This window comes from Trichoderma gamsii (genome assembly GCF_001481775.2).
Source record: "Trichoderma gamsii strain T6085 chromosome Unknown Scaffold_6.2, whole genome shotgun sequence".
Classification (NCBI taxonomy): domain Eukaryota; kingdom Fungi; phylum Ascomycota; class Sordariomycetes; order Hypocreales; family Hypocreaceae; genus Trichoderma; species Trichoderma gamsii.
Window position 1 is genome coordinate 129178 of NW_020171343.1, and position 19336 is coordinate 148513.

Genomic DNA, 19336 nt, shown 5'->3' on the forward strand with positions numbered 1-19336 from the left:
CTGTTAGATAGGCAATTCGGCCTCTTGCACCGGTTTCGGGACAGAAAAGGTGTCTTGCATCTCAGCCAGACAGGGGCAAAATGTTTGTTTGATGCAGCAAACAAAACTCTAATAAAATGCCCGATACTACCCAATATGCCTTTCTCACCATGCACTCTTATCATCCTCATCACCCTCATCACCCTCATCACCTCATCCTACAAGCGTAAATTCACTTTCATCCAGCTGACCTGCTGCATACACAGTCTAAGTAATCAGTTGTCTGTCATGCCAGCGCCGCTCCCCAAAGAATCCCCAAGTCTCCGCCCCAGCTGCACAATCGTTTTCTCGTAGATTCGCGCAGCGTCCAAGTGCAGCTCATCCTCGTCAATGTCCCACGCAGAGTTGCCGCCAGCATCGTAACTCTCTCCCCCTTCCGTTTCATTGCCGCCATCTCCATCAGTCTCATCATCTTCCTCTTCCTCCTCTTCCTCCTCCTCTTCTTCCTGCTCGCCACTGCTCATGACTTCAACCATCAACACCCTCGTCTGCTCGACGAGACTCCGGCATCGCACCATGTCAGTAGTTGTCATGCCCGCGCGTAGGCCATTTTCAAAGCCCGGAAGTGTATCGTTAGTTTCAATGTCCTGGCCGGAGAGTAAGCTGGCAAAGCAGTGGTCCAGTTTGTGCAGTAGATCAAACGACGCCTTGGACGATGGCGGAAACGACCGGACATATTGCGTAAAGTCGCTGGCCATCTTGAGCAGAAACGGTATTTGTAAACTCGCTACACCATGCCATATTAGTTAGCGTTTTTGTGATACTTTATTCAAGTAGTACAACTTTGTTTGATAGTGATTGCAAGAAAACTCACGCGTGCCTGATTTCCACAAGACATTCACAATCCCATCGAGCTCCTTGCAGACTTCACTAAAGCTCTTGAACCCGACCACCGCATCGCCCGGATCCGGATTTCCAAACTTCTTCACATAGCGGCGGGAGATATAGAGCAGCCTGTCCTCTACATATCTCCGGACCATGTCCTCCTTGTTGGATCCGGGCCGCAGCGCATTGTTCCTCGGGTGCGGCAGACTAGATGCGGCCCGTGAAGACGCCGATGATGGCGCTGGCGATGGAAGTCCGCCTTGAGAGCGGATAAAGCCGCCGGGCAGCTGCGCAGACTCGGCCATAAGCACTGTAAGAGACAATATTGTGAAGATTTCGATATGTCCACGCGATAAAGCCCTTTGCAGCGATGCGAATCTGCTTCCAGATGTTCTCAATGACGATATGGCGGCCGATTCAGATAAGCGGGGGCGGGGTGCCTGTTGATGCTTTTGAGAGTGAGATACCCTGTAGAGAGAGAGACGGTTTCATAAGTCGCGCTATTGTAGAGTATAATCAACAACTGGGAAGATGAAAAAAAGAAATTTGTCGGATTTGTTTACTTGTTTGCTGTGAGATGTCACTTATGTCATGCAGCTTTATGGTTTACGCCACTTCCAGATAGGCGTTGTAGAATACAGTGGCATAAACAACTCTCGGTTGAAGAGTATTCGAAAACTACACCAAGCTACACCAAATCTTATAGAAACGCCACGCAACTTTCGGAATAGAATGGCGTGATGAGAGAGAACAAAAGAACAATTAGAGATTAGAATACGTCTTGAGCCTTTCATAAAGAGATACAACATATGTTACTATTACTTGGCGTTACATCACGTTCTCTCACAATATATTATGAGATTAAAGAAATTGGCTAGATAATTTGTGAGATACCCTAAATTCATCTTGACAAAAAATCATAGCATACATAAAAAGCTAGCCAGCTTGAAGAAAATTGAGCTGCCTCTTTTCCCTCAGCACAGACGGCTATCCGTTTAAAACGACAGCAAAAAATGAGTGATTCCGCCCGGGCTCGAACCGGGGACCTTTTCGGTGGCGTTAAACGATGTTAACGAAATGTCATAACCAACTAGACCACGGAACCAGATCTTGTAGATGTCAGAATTGCGGGATATTGTGGTATATGTTGAGGCTACATCTGCCAATCATGTGACTCGGCCGCGGCGATGGCGGGGCGCTTCTGAATTTTTGACAGCGGCTCCAGTGACGTTCGCATCCCGCAGACTTCGAGTGGACATATCGAGCTCTAAAACTTGTCGCTTTCCATATTACTCGTCTCGCTTGATCCGCCTCCGATTCCCGCGACATCCTCAGACACGAAACCATGCCTCCCAAGCGAATCTACGGAGAAAAGGGCCGCCGCGCCCCCAAGGGCTTCGTCTCCTCTACATACGATGCCCTGACTTCCGCTGAGAACGCCGCTTTCGTTCGCAGCATTGCCATCTTTGGAGTGCGTCGCTCGTAATCCGGCTATTCATGAGCGCAAAAAAGACTAACAAACTGCAAAATAGGCTGCCGTCACTTTTCTCTCCAGCTCCTGGGGCGAGATCCTCCTCCCTCCGTATGACTCTCCAGATGCGATTGATACCAGAGAGACGCTTGCTAACAGCTGAGGCGATATAGTCAATAAATCGACAGGCATTCACTCGGCCTATACTCCAGCACGACTTGATTTGATCAAACAATTCGATATCCCCAAGCAGGAAAAGGAATTGGTCGTTGTACATTAGAAGGATTTGATTGTATGCTACGATGCGACATGCACGGGTTCTGCCACATGCAATATAGACTTACGAGGCGACTTTGGACGGACGGCGCAGCTTGAAAATGGCTTTGCTGGAAGTTTTTTGACTCGATAATGAAGGGAAAAAAGAGAAAGAAATGACAAAGAACGGCTCTCCATTTTTGGAATATCTTGCGACTTTGTACCGTGTGCATGTTGCGCTGCTTTTTGTGACATATCCTATCGGAAATCTTTGTCGCACGTGGAAAAACGAAGAGCTTTTCGGGGAGCTTCCTGGAAAGAACTGATCATAGTACCGGCCTTGCTTGCTCCATCTTCTACTTCCTGCCGGCGGATTTCTGACGACAACAGGAAGCCACTGCTGCTCTCGGTAGCCATTAGACTGATAATTGGTAGTTCGACGCAAACTCTCGCTCCAGGTACGGCCTCATACTGACAATTGCTTTGGGTGCATTGCCTGGACACCCATAGCGTTTTATTTAGCTTCCTAGGGGAAGGGTACTCGTTATTTGTCTTTCAACAACTACTCGCTTTTCTTTCTAGGTACCTTTATAACTTTTCTCCTTGCGCCCTCGATTCGTTCTTCACACTCCCCTGGGTGATATCGACCTGACGACTGCGTTGTTTGCCTCTAACGGAGCTGGCTGACGGGAGAAATGTCTGCTTTGAACTCTCAGCGTGTACCCCCGCCCCAAGGGGGATTGGCACGACTGGTCTCCAAATTCGAGAATCTGGGAGCTTCGCCGAAACCTGTTCAGAACGATGGAGTGACATACGAGATTCCAAGTCGTGCTTTCGTCGATTCAAACCCTACCAAAGCCCCATCGATGCACGACAAAGTACAAGACGGCACTGAAACTTTGAAAGCCGCGACATCGCCATCTCCAGCTCCCGTCAGCGTCCCTCCGCCCAAGCGTGATGACACAGCTCAGCCAGAACCTGCTGCTAAGGATATACATACTCTAAAAAACACCATTCCATCACTGAAGCCGAAAAGGCCACTGACGCGGAGCGGTTCGGTGGTGGCGGAGATGAGGAGATTGTTCGAGCGAGGGTCTGCTGAGAATACCGCTTCTAGTGGGTTGCCGAATCTCTTTGATATCCTTTTGCAGATTGGCACATATATACATGCACTCTCAATTTTGGACGAGTTCACAAAATGTGAGCTAACATTTTGTTAGACATCGTGCCAGCTACCTATGAACCTAAACGCGGTGTTTCACCTACTACGACCAACGAGTGTGACGAACAGAATGCGCCCTCTTGTGCAAATATCTGCGCCAAGGGATCTTTGAAAACAGAAGCAATGGCCACTATTGCCGGGGATCTAGACGAATCAGATCAACAAGAGGGAAAGGATGCTGTTCCAGACCTGATACCCTTCCATGTAGAGCATCCCGAATGTCTGCCACGACCACTTGCCTCTCCCGATTGCTCTTCCCGGCGCTCTGAGGAGACCGGCGTCGGTGTCAAAGGCAAAGCGAGCGCCTGGCAAAGAGGGACTGAGACCCGATTCAAGTTGCAAGGCGGTGCATTTCAACACAAGACTCCATCCCCGCTCAAAAATATGATTGTTACAGGGATAGGGGCTTGGTATCCGAAGGCTTGCAACTCATTACCTGGAGAGGTCCTGCGCTCCGAGAGCGAAATGTTGAACAATGATCATAAAAATACAGAGATCTTCTCTCTGGCGGGGAGAGAAGGGGCTGAGCCGGATTTGGCAGAGCATTCAATGCTCGATGCTCCTCTACACGCCCCATGTCAAGACACCGAATCATTATCAGCCGCTCATATCACTAGCGACCCTAAGAAACTACTTCAACTCAAGAGTCCAGTGTTAAAGACTTCCAGATCTGTTCCCTCTCACGAGTCAAAAGTGTCTAGCCTTCGTAAAATGTTCGATAGCTCGTTGCCTTCGTCAATCTCGATGCCGTCATTCTAGAGGAGGCACCTACGGACAGACGCAAGCAATGATAAGCAGCCATTTGTACTAAATGAAATCGCAAAAGTCGGCTCAACTTCGAAATTCTCCCCTAAGATGTCGTTACGATTGACTCCGTCCGGTCAAGCCCCCGCGCGCTATACTTCAAGGGTGGATGGCTCTCTCCCGTCACAGGCAATGGCAACTTCTGCCAAACGGGGACTCAAGGAGACGATTGGCCTTTTCGAATCAATGAGTCATCAAACTGATGGAGAAGACGGATTTGATCATATTCCTAAAGCCTATTCGTCTCCGGTCTTTTTGCAGTCTACCATCCCTGATGATGCCCCTCATCAGGAGAGACAGCATGGACAAAGGGCCACCAAGGCCTGGGATGTAACACCTACCCCGAGATTATTATTACCATTGGAGGGTAGGCTCCCCCGCTCATATAGTCAATCTCCGGATATGGACACTATTAGTAGTCAAGCAAGCGATGTCAAGCCTCTGCTTTATACTAAGCCATCTACATCGAAGGCGAACCGTCACAGAAGAGGCCTTGTAAGTGTTCAATACCCGCTGTGTACTGTTTGGTATACCAAGTAGATCAAATAACCTAACTTATCAAGGGGTCGATACTCAGGCCAGGTTGGCGGAGGAAAGTGAACACGAGCTCTGAAGACGCCGGGCCACATGGCCACCCAGAGCCACGGCGAGGCTTTAACGTGGATGGCGAGGGAGGATTTGACTTGCAGTCACAGTATGGGCCGGACAGTTACGAGGAGACGTTGGAAAATACCTGCGAGTCATTTCCTATCAAGCATCGACTCAGCATTATTGACCGCCATCCCTCTCTTCGCCTCCTAAGCCGACGTTTAATCTCCCGTAGCCACGGGCTATTCGTGTCGCAGGCCCATTGCCCGCTTCAGCAACCCCAGCCTGTCCGAGGAGGAGAGATACGGCGTATCACCAGTCTTTGCAAGGACAAGATGGCAGCGTTCAGGGCACGGCCTCAGACAGAGTAGATGTTGGGGAGTATTATGAGTAAAGATGGGTAAAATCAATCGATACTACAGATACTCAACTACGACAACAATTACCTGCGCACATCATTTCTTTTCAGTTTGTTTGGATGCCAATTAAATGCATGATAGAAATATTATTAAGATCACTAGCTGACCCAGACTGACGTTCAAGTCGCCACAAGGGGTAAGTGATGGGAAGTGAAAGTGAATAGTGTAAGAACCCTCAAGTAGAAAACAGCAAGTTGAGGTATATCTTCAAATCTCAATCTCCCTTCCAAGTCGTTAATAGAATAACATATCAACGCGCTGCCTCCCTGTGCTGCAACAAATGACTACTATATATAGATATAAATGCTCGGTTCAATACGCACGCTTGCTAATGCAGTGCCGCAAATGAAGCAGAAAAACCCGTCCCTCAGCACTACTTGTGAGACTGGCTCCCGCCCAAATCTGCGCTGATGTGAGTCTCCTGTGGCTGCAAGTACCCATCAATCTGTCTCAGCTCAAGCTCGATGGGATCAACAACATCTCTAGCACAGACAGTGGTGGTGTTCCGTGACGTCGAGTGAGACCGAGCCGCAGAGATGCTGTTGTTGGTCGAAGTTGCAAACAGCGATCCGGCTTTCAGGGGCGTATTGGAGCCGGAGCTGCGGTTGTTTTTGTAGCCTCCTGCACCGGTAGAAGAGGGATAGCCGGAGAGGCTGGGAACGGCGTTTTGGTTTGTATAGGCCAGGCGCTGGGCGACGAGGGAGCCGAGAGGCAGGATGAGGGTGATGGAGGCTGGTGTGAGAGAGCTGGACTCGAAGTTTAGGATGGGGCGGAACTCGATGAAGGCGAAGATGACTGTGGTGGAAAAGGGTGTTAGTTACCGGTGAGACACGATGAGAGTGAGAAGAGTTTGTTTTACCTGGGATGATCATGAGTGCGCCGTTGGTCACGACGAGCACCTCCATGGGGCTCATAGCCCGCCGGGAAGGAAGCACGCCGCGGTTGGCGATGAGGTGGATGATGATCTTAGAGTTAAAGAGCGCGCAGAACCACAGCGTCGTGCAGATGTTGATGATGACCATGGCGTGCACCAGCCAGGCAAACTGCACCGCCGGCTCCAGGGCGTAGATGGCCTTGCACTGGATCACGGTAAAGGCCGTCCGGGCCGCCACCGACAGCAGCGCAAAGAGCAGCGACACGGCGCAGAGCACGAACTTGGTTGCCGTCGGCCACAGCGACACCATCGTCCAGGCCTGGTTCATGAGCGCCATGTCGTTGACCACCACGAGCAGCATCGACAGGACGGTGCCGGCGACGCTCTCGCGGTACGTCCAAGAGGGGACGCCCGAGTAGTCGCCGCTCCAGACGGCGTAGAAGTGCGCAAAGGGCGATTCAAAGTACAAGGCGAGCAGGACGGTGCGGACGATGCAGACGAGAAGACCCAGCAGGTGCAGCAAGTGGGCGGTGCGGAGGAACTTGGAGGGCGGCGTGGTGAAGAGCACGACGAGGAGCATCATGATGGCGGCGCCGAGCTGGGTGCCGTAGTTGAGGACGATGCTGACGGTTTCGTCGTTGAAGGAGTCGATGAAGTGGAGGGGGATGTGGAGGGCGGGGAGGGCGGGGGAGATGCGGATGGTGACGTTTTGGGCGTAGGGGTTGAAGGACATTGTGATGATTTTGAGCTGCTGGTTGGTGATGATTCTGTTGGTGATGTTGGTGGTGATGTTGGTGATGTTGGTGTTGAGGCGCTCTGAACAAAGGGTTGGTCTTGTAACTTTACAGAAGCAAAAAAGAGGATATATTGAGATATAAAGAAGATGTAATTTGCAATGTTTTTTTGAATGTTTTTGCTAAATTGTATCGCGGATGAAAGCTATTGTTCTCTGCTCTCCCATTCATAGTCGCCTTGGTATTCTCTCCGTGCCACAATCTCACTTATAAGAGAAAAACAGAAGATTGTCACTTTGCTCCCCCCCACCCTCTCTGCTATGATACGCTGGCATTGTTTCGTAGTCGCAAAATACCTGCCTTTTCCTCCGAATAATCCCATTTCCAGCTGTCAGTCTGAAGTTTGGAGCATAAAGAGACGGATAGATTGATTGAGAGACGCAGGGTGCGGGAAGGGAGCCTTGATATTGTTGTCTGGAAAAGTGGCGTCTGGGCTTAGTATTGTTCTTGGGACAGGGGAGCTGGAATTGGAAGTGTTTGTGGTACAGGGGGAGGTGAAGGCTGTTTTTTATATTGTGTCATGCGGGTTCAGCTTGGCCCGATGTTCTTTTTATTTGAAATACTGCTGCAGGCATGCTTTTTGAACTATTGAATGTGTGGTTTATTTCTGCGCTTGTTTGAGCTGAAGCTTGCATGATGCGTGATATTGCATTCGATGACCAGCTGGTGGCAGCCTGGGGGAGGTATTTGGTGTGCAAGTGCACCTTGCAGCTGTGATTTTGATAATAGACGCATTATTAGCTGCGGGAACTACTGCTAGGCAGATTAGCACTGAAGATGGAATTGCCCGCAAAGTGGTCAGTGTGGCGGCACCGGCCGAGGCTCTGCCACCAACAACAACCAAGTGCCGGCCGATCCAGCTGTCAGTCGCAGCCTTGTGGACTTTTGCACTATTCATGTACTACTAAAGAAACTACTAGTAAAAGATATAGTAGTTAGTGCAGTGTTTTACATTAGTACTGCTCTTGTAGTGTTATGTTGAATGATCCAGATGGCCCAAGTGGTATCTGTATTTCGTATCCGCATCGTAAACGTCACGGCCGCTGGACATTCACGACTCATGCCACGGCTATCACGGCTGACAATGTCAAACATCCAAATCAATAGTCTGAAAGCAAACACTCTTTCCAAGGCATTATCAATCTCCTAGAAAGAAGAACAGAAAAGCAGTTCAAGTAACACCAACTCAAACACAAACAGAGGGGGGGAGAGGGGGGTTGTGTAACTCGCGGATCCCCTCCGCAGCCGCTCCTTTTTTTCCCGCCGTAGCACAGAACCTGCTGTCAAATCCAAATCGAGAGAATAGATAAGGAGAGAGAAAAAAAAAGGGGGGGGTGGACACACAGACGAAAAGAACAATGTCAAAGCGCGGCTGAAGTTGTTTGCTACTTTTGCGGCTGTGAGACAGACGGACAGATACCCCCTGTCTGGAGGGGTAATGGATTGGCACACACACAGCTGAAGTCGAGGTCACCGTATGAAATGCATTTTGAGTAAGAGAAGGAAGAAGTAAAAATTTAGTTGAGTGGTTCTATGGCCCGTGATACCATCTTTGCACCATCTAGTATTCCGTATTGTACGCAGTTGTCGTAATCATCATTCATCGTTTGTAATCCAGCACTTCTCGCAGCACGAGTGTTTCTATCAAGTAAATCCAATCAAACAGCCGCCCGCCAAATGAAACACAAAAACGCAAATAAGATAAAAGCAAATCAGTAGCTCCAAATTATGGTAAAAGGCGTGTTGAGCCTCCAAAGCAACATCAGTAAAGGCAAATCCCGCCAACTTCATCCTCCATCGTCCAAGTCCCAGCAAGCCCCTTGACCTCAACGTCCTCCGTCTCCGGCAGCGTCGCGTCCGCCGTCTTGCCCAAGAAGAAGTCTCCGCTGCCGGCCTTCTTACCCTCCCGGCTCAGGAACCGCTGCGTCCACTCGCCCACGGCCGGCTCGCCTGTCTCGTCGCGGGCCTGCTTCAAAAAGGGAATCAGCGCCGTGCCGCCGGTGCCCTTTTGGTCCTTCTGATCTGCCTTGCGCGAGGCAATCGCCAGGTTGAGTCCCTTGCGAGCTGCCCGGGGACTGCGCGACCGGCGAGACGGCGTGATGACGTAGCGCGTGACGATGATGATGTGCTTGTCCCGGAACGCGCTCAGCATGGCCAGGCAGGCGTCGTAGGCGAGGCAGAGCTCCGTGTCGTCGGTGTGCTCCTCGACGTACTCGCGGATGTTGGCCACGTGGTAGACGTCTTCGAGGAACTGGGCATGCGGGCCGGGCATGTACTGGCGCATTTCCTGGATGAAGCCGTGAGTCGGGGCCCGGCCTCGGCGCTCAGACGGGTCGCCCTTCTTCTCGCCCGTCGGACGGTGCTGGATTCCCAGGGCAATGTCGTAGAACTGGAGCAAGCTGCTCTGGGCGTTGCTTCCCCCGGCGTACTGGCGATACGCTGCGTTGGGCGTGCCGTCGTCGTAGAGAACGCCCTTTGGCAGTCCGGCGTCGGCCATGTTCTTGCTTCCCGCGAGGAACGGCCTGATGCGGTTGAAGAAGATGTCGGGGTCGCATCTCTCGTTGATTCTCTCCAGCATGATGCTCAGATCAGTCAAGATCTCGGCAAAGGTTTGCAGATACCGTGTCACCGCTGCCGAGTCACTGCGTCTTGCCGCCGCAAAGGCCTTGAGCATGAGGGACATGACGGGCGCGCCACGAGCCTCAATGGCGACCGAGATGAGGTAGAACCACGACTCGTCGATTCCTCCGGTAAAGGTAGACAGCGTGGCCAGGTTCTCCATGCTGTCAATGTCCTCGTCCATGAACAGCGGCTTGTAGTTCCACAGACAGACCGCCGCATACGTCGCCACCGGCGGGACCTCGAGGTGCTCCGAGATTGCCAGATACGGAATCGAGATCTGCGGCGGCAGACGCTCGGCGGGAACATCATCGCTCCAGATGTAGCCGTGGGCCATGAAGCTCAGCAGCGAATACGCCCGACGCCACTCGGCATCGTGCTCCAGGCCCACGGTCGACAGCACCGGCAGGCGGTCAATGACGCCGCGCAGCCGGCGACTAAGGATCAGGGCCGGCAGGTTGGCCGCGATGGCCTCCCATTTGTTGTAGTAAGGATCTGGGAGGCGTGAGAGGGGGAGTGTGCCCGGCAGAAAGCCATGAGTGGGCGAGATGTCGTAGTCAGCAAGGACGGGAATTGGTGGCAACATGGTGTCAGTCCAAGGAACCTCTATAGCAGGAGTTGCCTAGATGGAAGCCAGATAGTAAGGCTAGATGAAAGTGAGGCAAATAAGTTGAAAGAGAGGAGAGAGTTAAAAAGGATCGAGACTAGGTCTGAGTTCTGAAACGATCGCTGAGTTGCTGGGGATTTTTTTTGTGAAGCGTCTAGCGTGGGGGACGCGGCAAGTTCCTAATTTTCCTCGTCTGCGGGATAAACGCCCAGGAATTTCTAAGCCGCCGACAATCGGACGTTGCAGTGAATTACACAGAGAGGAGAAGAAAAGGATAGCAGCATTCGATGACGAGTCACACGAAAAGAACGCAATCTATTGCGTGCGCAGTTGCGGAGAAGGGGGGGGGAGCAAAAAGAGGAAATGAAACGTTCTCCGAGAAGGATCCAAGAATTGGAAATGCGATGAGTAAATAGGAAAAGAACGAAAAAGATCAGCCCACGCTTGCATAAATCCTTTTTGTGGCAAAAGCGTTTCCAGTAAGGCTATTAATAATGTGCTCTGTCCCTTTAGTCTCAAAGAAAAAAAACTATGCCTACGCAGACTGGGCGCGCCTCTTTTTCGAATCCGATGGTCCGGCCGGGAAGGCCTTCGGGCGCCACCGGATGGAAGATCCCGCCCGCTGGGGAAGATTTACGGGCATGCGGAGGTGATGGGTATGGGGAAGATTTTCTTGTATTTATGGAAAAGAGCAGGGAGTTGTGGATTAAAAAGAGTTTCTTTTGAAGACAGACACTGTTTCTCGTTCTTCTCAATTCGCCTGCCACAGTGTCGCAACTCTAACTCGATGCAGCACGTGACTGCCTTCGTGACGCCGTAAATCGAAGCAGAATTGGTTCTATTTTGCATTGAACATCTGCTAAATGAACTGTTTCTCTTGGCAAATGCCAGCTTAGTTGCTGTGCCCTAGGGAATACGTGCTGCACAAGCTGACAGCGGCAGGACCAGCGCAAGCCGACTATGTCTTGAAAACTAACCCCTGCAGTAGTTGCAAGAGTAGGATCGAGTTGTCCAGCCAATCAGAGACTACTGCGTCGGCGGTTCCGCAGTGGCTCAAATAGGCCTATTCGCTATTCCCCGCCACTACCCTACAACCCCAGGTTATTTTGCAGTGCGCGCATCAAAAGAAACATTTGGTATGTTCATTTTTCAATTTAGGACATTTTCAGATCATTGGCTAGTCGATTATACCACATCTGAGTCCTTCGTTTGGCCCTTGACGCTCCACAGCTGGCATGTCGCCAATAAGATCAAAAATTCTTAAGGGATTTACAATTTTCCACTGCAAGCATGATATCGAGTCAAACAATTCGTGAAATGAGATGTACCGGAACTTGTGGGATAACATTTAAATCTTGCAAGCGCGAGACTAATGTGTGCACCTCGGTAAATGTGTCTACGCAAACTTGGAACTTGGAGCGGCCCTTCAGCACGCACTGGCTTTTCCGCTTGCGTTCACTGCCTAAAGCAAGCCTTAGTCGCTGCTGTCGCACTGATACCCCCCGACCTGTATTGTGATGTGATTCGAACATGTGGAAACCGAAATACCTGACATCTCCAAGTCTACGTATTGCATTACCCCACCTCTTTCACTGGATACAATACTTCTACAGGTACGTTTTGTGATAGCATCTCCACGAAACAAGCGATAGTCAGTGCATACCAAAGGCCCACCTACCACCTGGGTAGCTTAATCGTGGAGCAGAGCAGCATGGTATCGGCCATGCATATGCACTCTTCTTTTTAAGCTTGTAGATCTATCTGCCAAATCGACCTGCCTGGGGATGGAGTAGCAGCAGCAATGGATCGAGCACGCACCACGATTGCGCCCGGATGCAGCAGCTGCCAAGAATAGACTTGGTGTGCCAATCTTATAGTGTACTAGCTTGCATGTAGTGACTATCAATATATTTGCATCCATAGATATGACAGTAATTGGTTGCTTTAGCCCACGTACACTCCAAGGTTAGATGCGATTCGTGATACTATGTGATTGTATGCACCGTCCGATCACGTGATGGAAATCGACTCTCTATGCCATCTCAACCAAGTTGCATTTTACAAAATCATCAAAATCACGCTCCAAAGTGCTGAACTAAAGATCCGTCAATGTCCGCGCCCTGGTGCTGACACGACAGTGATTTCACACGCATTGGTAATCCAAGATGGGTCTTCTGGATCCTTCAACACTGAAGCTTGAAAAGGGCTGTTACAAAATAGTAACAATACCCGATGTTAGGCGAACCACATCGTCGGACAACACAACCCGGCAATTGGCAAAGACAAAACAAAAAAGCAAAAAAGGACTTCTCGAAGCAATAGTGCGCTTGTCAATAAAGTCCGGAACGGGCTGCACCCCACAAGGCCCGATACTGAAGCTCCATATCAGGAAATCGTGGTAGCCCTGAGAGCGTCCGCGAATATCCACTCTTACCGCCTGCACAACGTCTTTATTAACGTCAATATCCAAAATTTGCGGCCTCACCAGCAACATCCTTTTATCCTGGTTTGATAGACACCAAACACGCGGAACAGCATCTGTCTGCATATCAGCTGCATGAGGCTGATGGTGAACCCAACTCGCTGCTTCGTTGAAACCAAAATTAAGCATTTCAATAAAGACGGCCAGGTATCTGGGTCTATTCCCACGTGGATTCGCCCATTTCAAGCTTAGCCCACGATGACACCATATCCCCTGCTCCTGGCGTCTTTACTTTTCCGACGCTTGTTTTCTTAATTCTCCTTGAGAATTTTTTTCCCCGAGCCAAGTTTGCCGTTTCAACGGCGCCGTTGCCGCATTTGCTGAGGTAAATGCCCCGTCAAGTTAGCTTGGATGGTTGCAGCAACACACAAAAGATCCTCTTTAGCCCTGGCGCATTCCATATGCATGGCGTTTTCTGCGCCCAGCCGGCAGTACAGAGCCGAAATAGCTTGTTTGTAGCTTTGATTTTTGAGATGTGGCACTCGATGGCAATTCCGCTTTTAGACCGAGCAAGCTGCTGCCCGGTTCAGATGACCCGCTGCCGTCCTCCGGGTACTAATGCCACTTCTTAGCAACAGTATGCGAACTTGCGCTTACACGAAATACGAAGGATGGATCGTCGAGGGGCCTTTGTAAGTGCTCACCTCCAACTTCTCTCCAATTAAGCATATCCTCATGTAGTTCATCGTAAAAAGCCCTTGCTATGGCGTGCTGCCCTGGTCATCCACTCTTCGGGTATTCTGTGCCGTAGAGTTGCCCGCGTTTGGCCACTGGGATCCTGTCAGTTTGTCCGTGATGGTCGGTCGTGGTGTTGCATTGGACCGACCAGAGGAACTGAGAGGCCCCGCGCTGGACGTGTATGGAGAATTTCGTTTACGTTATGTAGCATCGATCCATCGTTACATTGCTCGGATAAATAGCTCCATGTCTGCCCTCATTTATTAAGAGGCTCGCCTTCAAGTGTTGCTTTCCTTTTTTTTCACCCTACATTTTGTAGGACTTCTTGTAGGATCGCCAGGCTGCTTGTTCCGGCATAGGTCCATCAGCTTTCCACAATGGCGTCCGCTCAACTGGAGAAGCCGGGCGAGGTGGTCTCTGCCGGGCCCATCCTCACCGAAGAGCCTCTGAATCGAAAAGAGCAGTCCGAAATCCTGGGCATTGACGAAAAAGCCGGCGCCCCGTTTGATGTCGACGTCGAGTCCAAGGAGGACCTCACCAATGGCAAGGCCCAGTATACCCTCACCAACGAGAACGGCGAGGAAGAGGTTGTCGACGAAGATGACCCCAGAATCAAAGACATCCCACAATATGTGAGACGTATTGTCAGCTTCACTGACGATCCCACTGAACCGACCTTGACCTTTCGATACTTCCTTCTCACCATCCTTTTTGTCGCCCCCGGTGCCTTCCTGTCACAGATGGCCCACTTCCGAACCACCTATGCTCCCTATTCCGTCTTCTTCGTTCAGATTGCCTCCAACTACGTTGGTGTGTGGCTCGCCAAGGTCCTTCCGGCTTGGTGGATTGGAATCCCCGGAACCAAATGGGGTTTCAGCCTTAACCCGGGTCCTTTCAGCACCAAAGAACATGTCTTGATCACCATTTCTGCAGCATCTGGTGCCACTTACAACCTGGGCTATACCCCCATTGCCATGTCTGAGCTGTACTTTGGCAAGCCTGTCAACGGCGCAGTAGCCGTCTTCTTCATGCTTGGCATTACCTGGACCGGCTACTCATATGCCGCCTTGGCACGCCAGTTTCTGATCTACGATCCGCAGTACCCCTGGTTCCAGTCCATCTGCCAGGCGGCCCTGTTCGAGACCCAGAAGAAGCAGCGTGAACACCCAAACCGTGCGTCTCGCAAGCAGATGGTGGTCTTCTTCTCCGTTATGGGAGGTATCATCCTGTGGCAATTCCTGCCCGAATACGTCTTCCCTTTCCTCGGCTCCCTGGCTTTCCTTTGCTGGGTTGCGCCGCACAACAAGACGGCCAACTTTATCGGTTCTGGATTCGGTGGCATGGGATTCCTGAACTTGTCTCTTGACTGGTCCAGTATTTCCAACGGCGGCAGTCTCTTCCTGACCCCCTGGTGGACGCAGGTCATTCTTTTTGTTGCATTTGCGTTTAACTGTTGGGTCTTGCTCCCTGCTTCCAAGTTTGGTAATCTGGGAGAGTGGCGTCACAACTTGATGTCGAACCGCGTCTTTCTGCGTATGTACATGCTTATAATTCTTGCAAACTGTCATGCAAAGAAACACACAGCTAACTCGTTTCTCCAGAAAACGGAACTGCCTATCCTTTGACCGAGCTCCTAACTGCCGACTCTAAGCTCAACCACACCGCATACGAACAGTACGGAGAGTTATACGTTGGCACTCAACAGCTGTGGAGTAACTTCTTCGATATCGCCTCCTACTCCTCGGCCCTCGTTTGGATGCTGCTCTTTGGCTGGCCTCAGATCAAAGAGAGCTTCAAGAAGCTCAGAGAGCGCACGGCAGTCAAGGAGTCTGGCAAGATTACCGAGCAGTACAAGGATCAACTCAACATCTTGCAGCGACCTTATGATGAGATTCCTTGGTGGTGGTTTGGCGCCTTGTTCTTGGTCTCGTTTGTTATGCTCATCGCCATCGTCGGCAAGAACCTGATGTTTATTCCCGTGTGGACGTATTTCGTAGCCATTATCACGGGAGCTCTGGTTGTCGTGCCGCTGGGCTGGCTGTATGCTCTGTCCAACTACCAACTGGTAAGAATTTCCCGTTAATCTTGATTCACATGTACAATTTACTTACACTGTCTTTCAGCCCATCGGAACAACCAACGAGCTCTTGTACGGTGCCATGGTAAACGGCATATCTGGATTCAAGAACCCCTGTGGTGCTTCGACCTACGGAGCCATTGCGGGAGACGCCTGGTATCGTGCGCAGCTCAACCTCCAAGACATGAAGATCGGCCACTACATGCATGTTCCACCCAAGGCTGTCTTCTTTTCGCAAGTCTTCGGCTCGGCCATTGGTATCCCCATTGACTACGCAGTCATCCGATGGGTCCTCGACACCAAGAGCGAGTATCTCTCAGGCGCCAAGGAAGATCCCACCCACCAGTGGACTGGTCAGTCGCTCGCCTCATCTCTGACGTCGGGCGTCCAGTATGTGCTTGTCGGCCCCAGCCGTCTTTTCAAGCAGGACATTTACAAGCCTGTCCCCTATGGCTACCTCGTCGGCGCTGTGTGCCCCATCATCATCTTTGGTCTGCACAAGATGTTCCCTCGGGCCAAGTTCCAGCTTTGGAACACCACCATCTTCTTCTCCGCCATGTCCATCTTCTACGGCAACCTCAGCACGGGCTACACGTCCAGCTTCATCGGAGGCTTCGTGGTCATGTTCCTGGCGTTCCGATACCGCTACGACCTGTGGGCGCGGTGGAACTACATCCTGGCGGCGGCGTTTGATGCTGGCTTCAACTTCAACATGCTGCTCATCTTCCTGTGCTTTGGCGCGGGCAAGATCATTACGATGCCAAACTGGTGGGGGAATAACGCGGACAGCAGCGAGCGCTGCTTTGCACTGAGCGATGATTGATGTGTTGATGCCTAGATATGATACCTTTTGCTTAATATTTGTGTAGCGCCGTTGAATTCTTTTCAACATGGATAATCAAATGACATACCTGATTATAAGTGAAGAGTCGCTATTGTATCTGGTGATTGTATACTTGTCGCATATGTAAAGTACATATTCAAGTTTATGAACAAGCTGTTGTTCGCATGTCTGTTGTAGGCAGCATCTTTAGGTCCGTATGGCAGGCTCCGATTTTGAGCTGAAGTACCTTGGTACTGACTGGAGTAAGAGCTGGTGTAATACTGGGAGCCATGCAGTTAATACTGTCGTAGGCACTCGAGACAACCGTCTTGGTAGCGCCTCAAATCCACAAGCAAGTTGATTAAGATAATTAATTTTTTGAAACTCAGAATATTTCTTGTGATAATCTCCAAGTAGCGCCAAATACGCGCCAAGAAGACGCCTCTATGGCGCTGTCATGTGCATCAATTAATCTCTCCCGCAGCACAGCCTTATAGCGGGCTGCAGCGTCGCTTACAGGGACTCCAGACCCCCACAAGGCGGCGCTGCCCGCTGTAACCCCTCCAGTCCGTGGAGCCGTTGGATGCTGGAAGCTTTGAGTCGTCATCCGTGGAGCCATAGTGACCCATAGCGGCAGCGCCAACTGCTACTCCAGCATTCGTCCGCACCAACTCCTGCGACTGACGATGCCTTGCAAAGCATCACCACTACGATGCCCGTTCAACAGCATGTGCTGAACTGGCTATACAGCGTCCTGACAAGTGTATGTCCGCCTCCCATTTCTCGCTCTCGCTCTTTCAGATGAAGCGCCCTTGATCGTTACGCTTCATCAACCCCAGAAACACCCCGCATCTAACCTCCTCGGCAGGAATATCACGATGTCAACCGCACATACGGCGACATTGCAACGGTCCTCGCGCGGTATCCGACACTTGCTCCACGAACCGACGTCTACAGTACGACCGCGCTTCTCCTTTTTCCATCATCTTCACTGCCTCAAAGCCACAGGACTGACAATCCGACTCACAGCGTATCCCAATGGCGCAAGCTCTCTGCTAGTCCATTTGACGGGCACGATCCCGACCCTCTTCCGAGGCACCACATATAGGTTCCCCGTCTCGATATGGGTGCCGCATGCGTATCCGAGGGAGGCACCGTTGGCGTATGTCACGCCAACGGAGACCATGATGGTCCGTCCGGGTCAGCATGTTGACCCTCAAGGCCAGGTCTACCACCCATATCTGGCTGGCTGGGGCGATTTCTGGGATGTAAGTCATACTTTCCCTCCACTGCTGGACTTCATATGCTCTCGTCTGAGTTAAGTCAACAAGTAATGCTAACTTCCGTGCACAGAAATCAAGCCTAAACGACTTCCTCTCCGTCTTGAGCGATGTATTCGCAAAGGAACCGCCTGTCATCTCACGACAGTCTCGACCGGGTGTCCAGAGCCCGCCTCCTCCTCAAATGCCACCTCCCGTCGCCCCTCACCCCCCAGAGTTACCTGCCAATTCGATATCTTCTCCGGCAGGGCCGCATACAAATCAAGGAGAATCCCGACCACCACCGCCGCCTCCCAAACCTCATCAGGATACTCGCTCACCACCACCGATCCCATCACATTCCCAGCTCTCTTCTCCCAGCCCTATCAGCAGCACGGGGGTACCATCAAGATATGAATCAGCTCCGCCTCTCCCGCCCCAGACACAAGTATCTAGGCCATCATATCAGCCTCATGCTCAATCTCTCCCTCAGTACGCGAATACCCGGGGGCAAAGCCCCCAATCTCCTCAGTCACAAGGGCTACCGCAACCTCAGTCGTTAGGACCAAATGCTGGCTATTCAGGTCAATTCCATTCCCAAGGACAAGCACAGGGCCAGGGACAATGGCAGCCATCTCATCAGCAGCAATGGCAGCACCAGCAACTTCAACAACAGCCGCCTCCTCCCCAACCAAAGGCGCCGCCGCCCCCAAATCTTCTCGACGATGCACTCAACTTGGAGGTGTCATCTCATGCCATCGAAGCACCTCCTATTCCGCCGAACCCCGAAAAAGATGCTCTTCTTAGGCAGTTGGCCCAGACTCTGGCTTCTATCCGACAACGCAGCCGACAGCAGAATGAATCCAGCATGGCTGGATTGGGTGCCCAGCAGAACGCCATGCTGTCTGCAATGTCTGCCGTTCAAGCGGAAATGGGGCAACTGACTCAGCTGTCTAACATAATCAATTCCAACACTAACATCCTTCACGACGCTCTGCGAAAAGCAGATGCCGTCATTGAAGGGTCGAGGAGTCACACTGTTCCAGATATCGACGAGTTACTGGTAGCTCCTACAGTAGTGTCAAATCAGCTGTACAGAGTAGTCGCAGAGGAAAGGGCTCTGGGCGATGCCATATTCATGCTTGGCCGGGCGGTTGAGAAGGGTCGTATATCCCCTGCAGCATTTGCGAAAATGACACGATCTTTGGCAAGAGAATGGTATCTGAAGAAGGCTCTGGCACGCAAGATTGCACAGGGCATGGGCCTGATCTTACAAACATAGTTGTGATGCGTATATATCCCATGTAGTGTTACCTACCTTTTGTAGCAATCTTTATGGATACAATAGTATGATTAGAAACGCTTGAAAATTGTTCTGTTGGATAAAGTTTTGATTTGCACAAAAGTAGCTTAACAGAATTCCTAAATGCCAAATGCTAGTTATATGCTACATAATTTCTCTTTGTGAGTTCTCGCCGGTCAGATGCCATCAATTAATCA

At 51.0% G+C, this 19336-nt stretch overlaps 8 protein-coding genes across 8 annotated transcripts; 4 read left to right on the plus strand and 4 right to left on the minus strand.

Moving 5' to 3' along the window:
- Positions 1–254: 254 nt before the first annotated feature.
- TGAM01_v202378 (meiotic recombination protein DMC1) lies at positions 255–1169 on the minus strand (the record flags this gene model as incomplete). The annotated part of the gene is made up of 2 exons (XM_018804922.1): positions 255–766; positions 854–1169. 2 exons carry the CDS (start codon positions 1167–1169, stop codon positions 255–257), a joined length of 828 nt encoding a protein of 275 aa, XP_018661913.1.
- Positions 1170–2209: 1040 nt separating this feature from the next.
- TGAM01_v202379 (hypothetical protein) lies at positions 2210–2498 on the plus strand (the record flags this gene model as incomplete). Its single annotated transcript, XM_018804921.1, has 2 exons — positions 2210–2335; positions 2397–2498. The coding sequence occupies 2 exons, from the start codon at positions 2210–2212 to the stop codon at positions 2496–2498; spliced, it is 228 nt and encodes a 75-aa protein (XP_018661912.1).
- Positions 2499–4667: 2169 nt separating this feature from the next.
- Positions 4668–5575, plus strand: TGAM01_v202380 (hypothetical protein; the record flags this gene model as incomplete). Its single annotated transcript, XM_024548987.1, has 2 exons — positions 4668–5111; positions 5180–5575. 2 exons carry the CDS (start codon positions 4668–4670, stop codon positions 5573–5575), a joined length of 840 nt encoding a protein of 279 aa, XP_024406226.1.
- Positions 5576–5996: 421 nt separating this feature from the next.
- On the minus strand, positions 5997–7230 carry TGAM01_v202381 (pheromone alpha factor receptor; the record flags this gene model as incomplete). Its single annotated transcript, XM_018804919.1, has 2 exons — positions 5997–6418; positions 6483–7230. 2 exons carry the CDS (start codon positions 7228–7230, stop codon positions 5997–5999), a joined length of 1170 nt encoding a protein of 389 aa, XP_018661910.1.
- Positions 7231–9053: 1823 nt separating this feature from the next.
- TGAM01_v202382 (hypothetical protein) lies at positions 9054–10496 on the minus strand (the record flags this gene model as incomplete). The annotated part of the gene is made up of 1 exon (XM_018804918.1): positions 9054–10496. The coding sequence occupies one exon, from the start codon at positions 10494–10496 to the stop codon at positions 9054–9056; it is 1443 nt and encodes a 480-aa protein (XP_018661909.1).
- Positions 10497–14054: 3558 nt separating this feature from the next.
- Positions 14055–16577, plus strand: TGAM01_v202383 (hypothetical protein; the record flags this gene model as incomplete). Its single annotated transcript, XM_018804917.1, has 3 exons — positions 14055–15210; positions 15279–15742; positions 15801–16577. 3 exons carry the CDS (start codon positions 14055–14057, stop codon positions 16575–16577), a joined length of 2397 nt encoding a protein of 798 aa, XP_018661908.1.
- A 207-nt stretch (positions 16578–16784) lies between these two features.
- On the minus strand, positions 16785–17015 carry TGAM01_v202384 (hypothetical protein; the record flags this gene model as incomplete). The annotated part of the gene is made up of 1 exon (XM_024548988.1): positions 16785–17015. A coding segment is annotated over one exon (231 nt), but the record flags the coding sequence as incomplete, so codon positions are not given.
- Positions 17016–17289: 274 nt separating this feature from the next.
- TGAM01_v202385 (hypothetical protein) lies at positions 17290–19118 on the plus strand (the record flags this gene model as incomplete). The annotated part of the gene is made up of 4 exons (XM_024548989.1): positions 17290–17340; positions 17446–17533; positions 17607–17845; positions 17931–19118. The coding sequence occupies 4 exons, from the start codon at positions 17290–17292 to the stop codon at positions 19116–19118; spliced, it is 1566 nt and encodes a 521-aa protein (XP_024406228.1).
- Between the last annotated feature and the right edge of the window lie 218 nt (positions 19119–19336).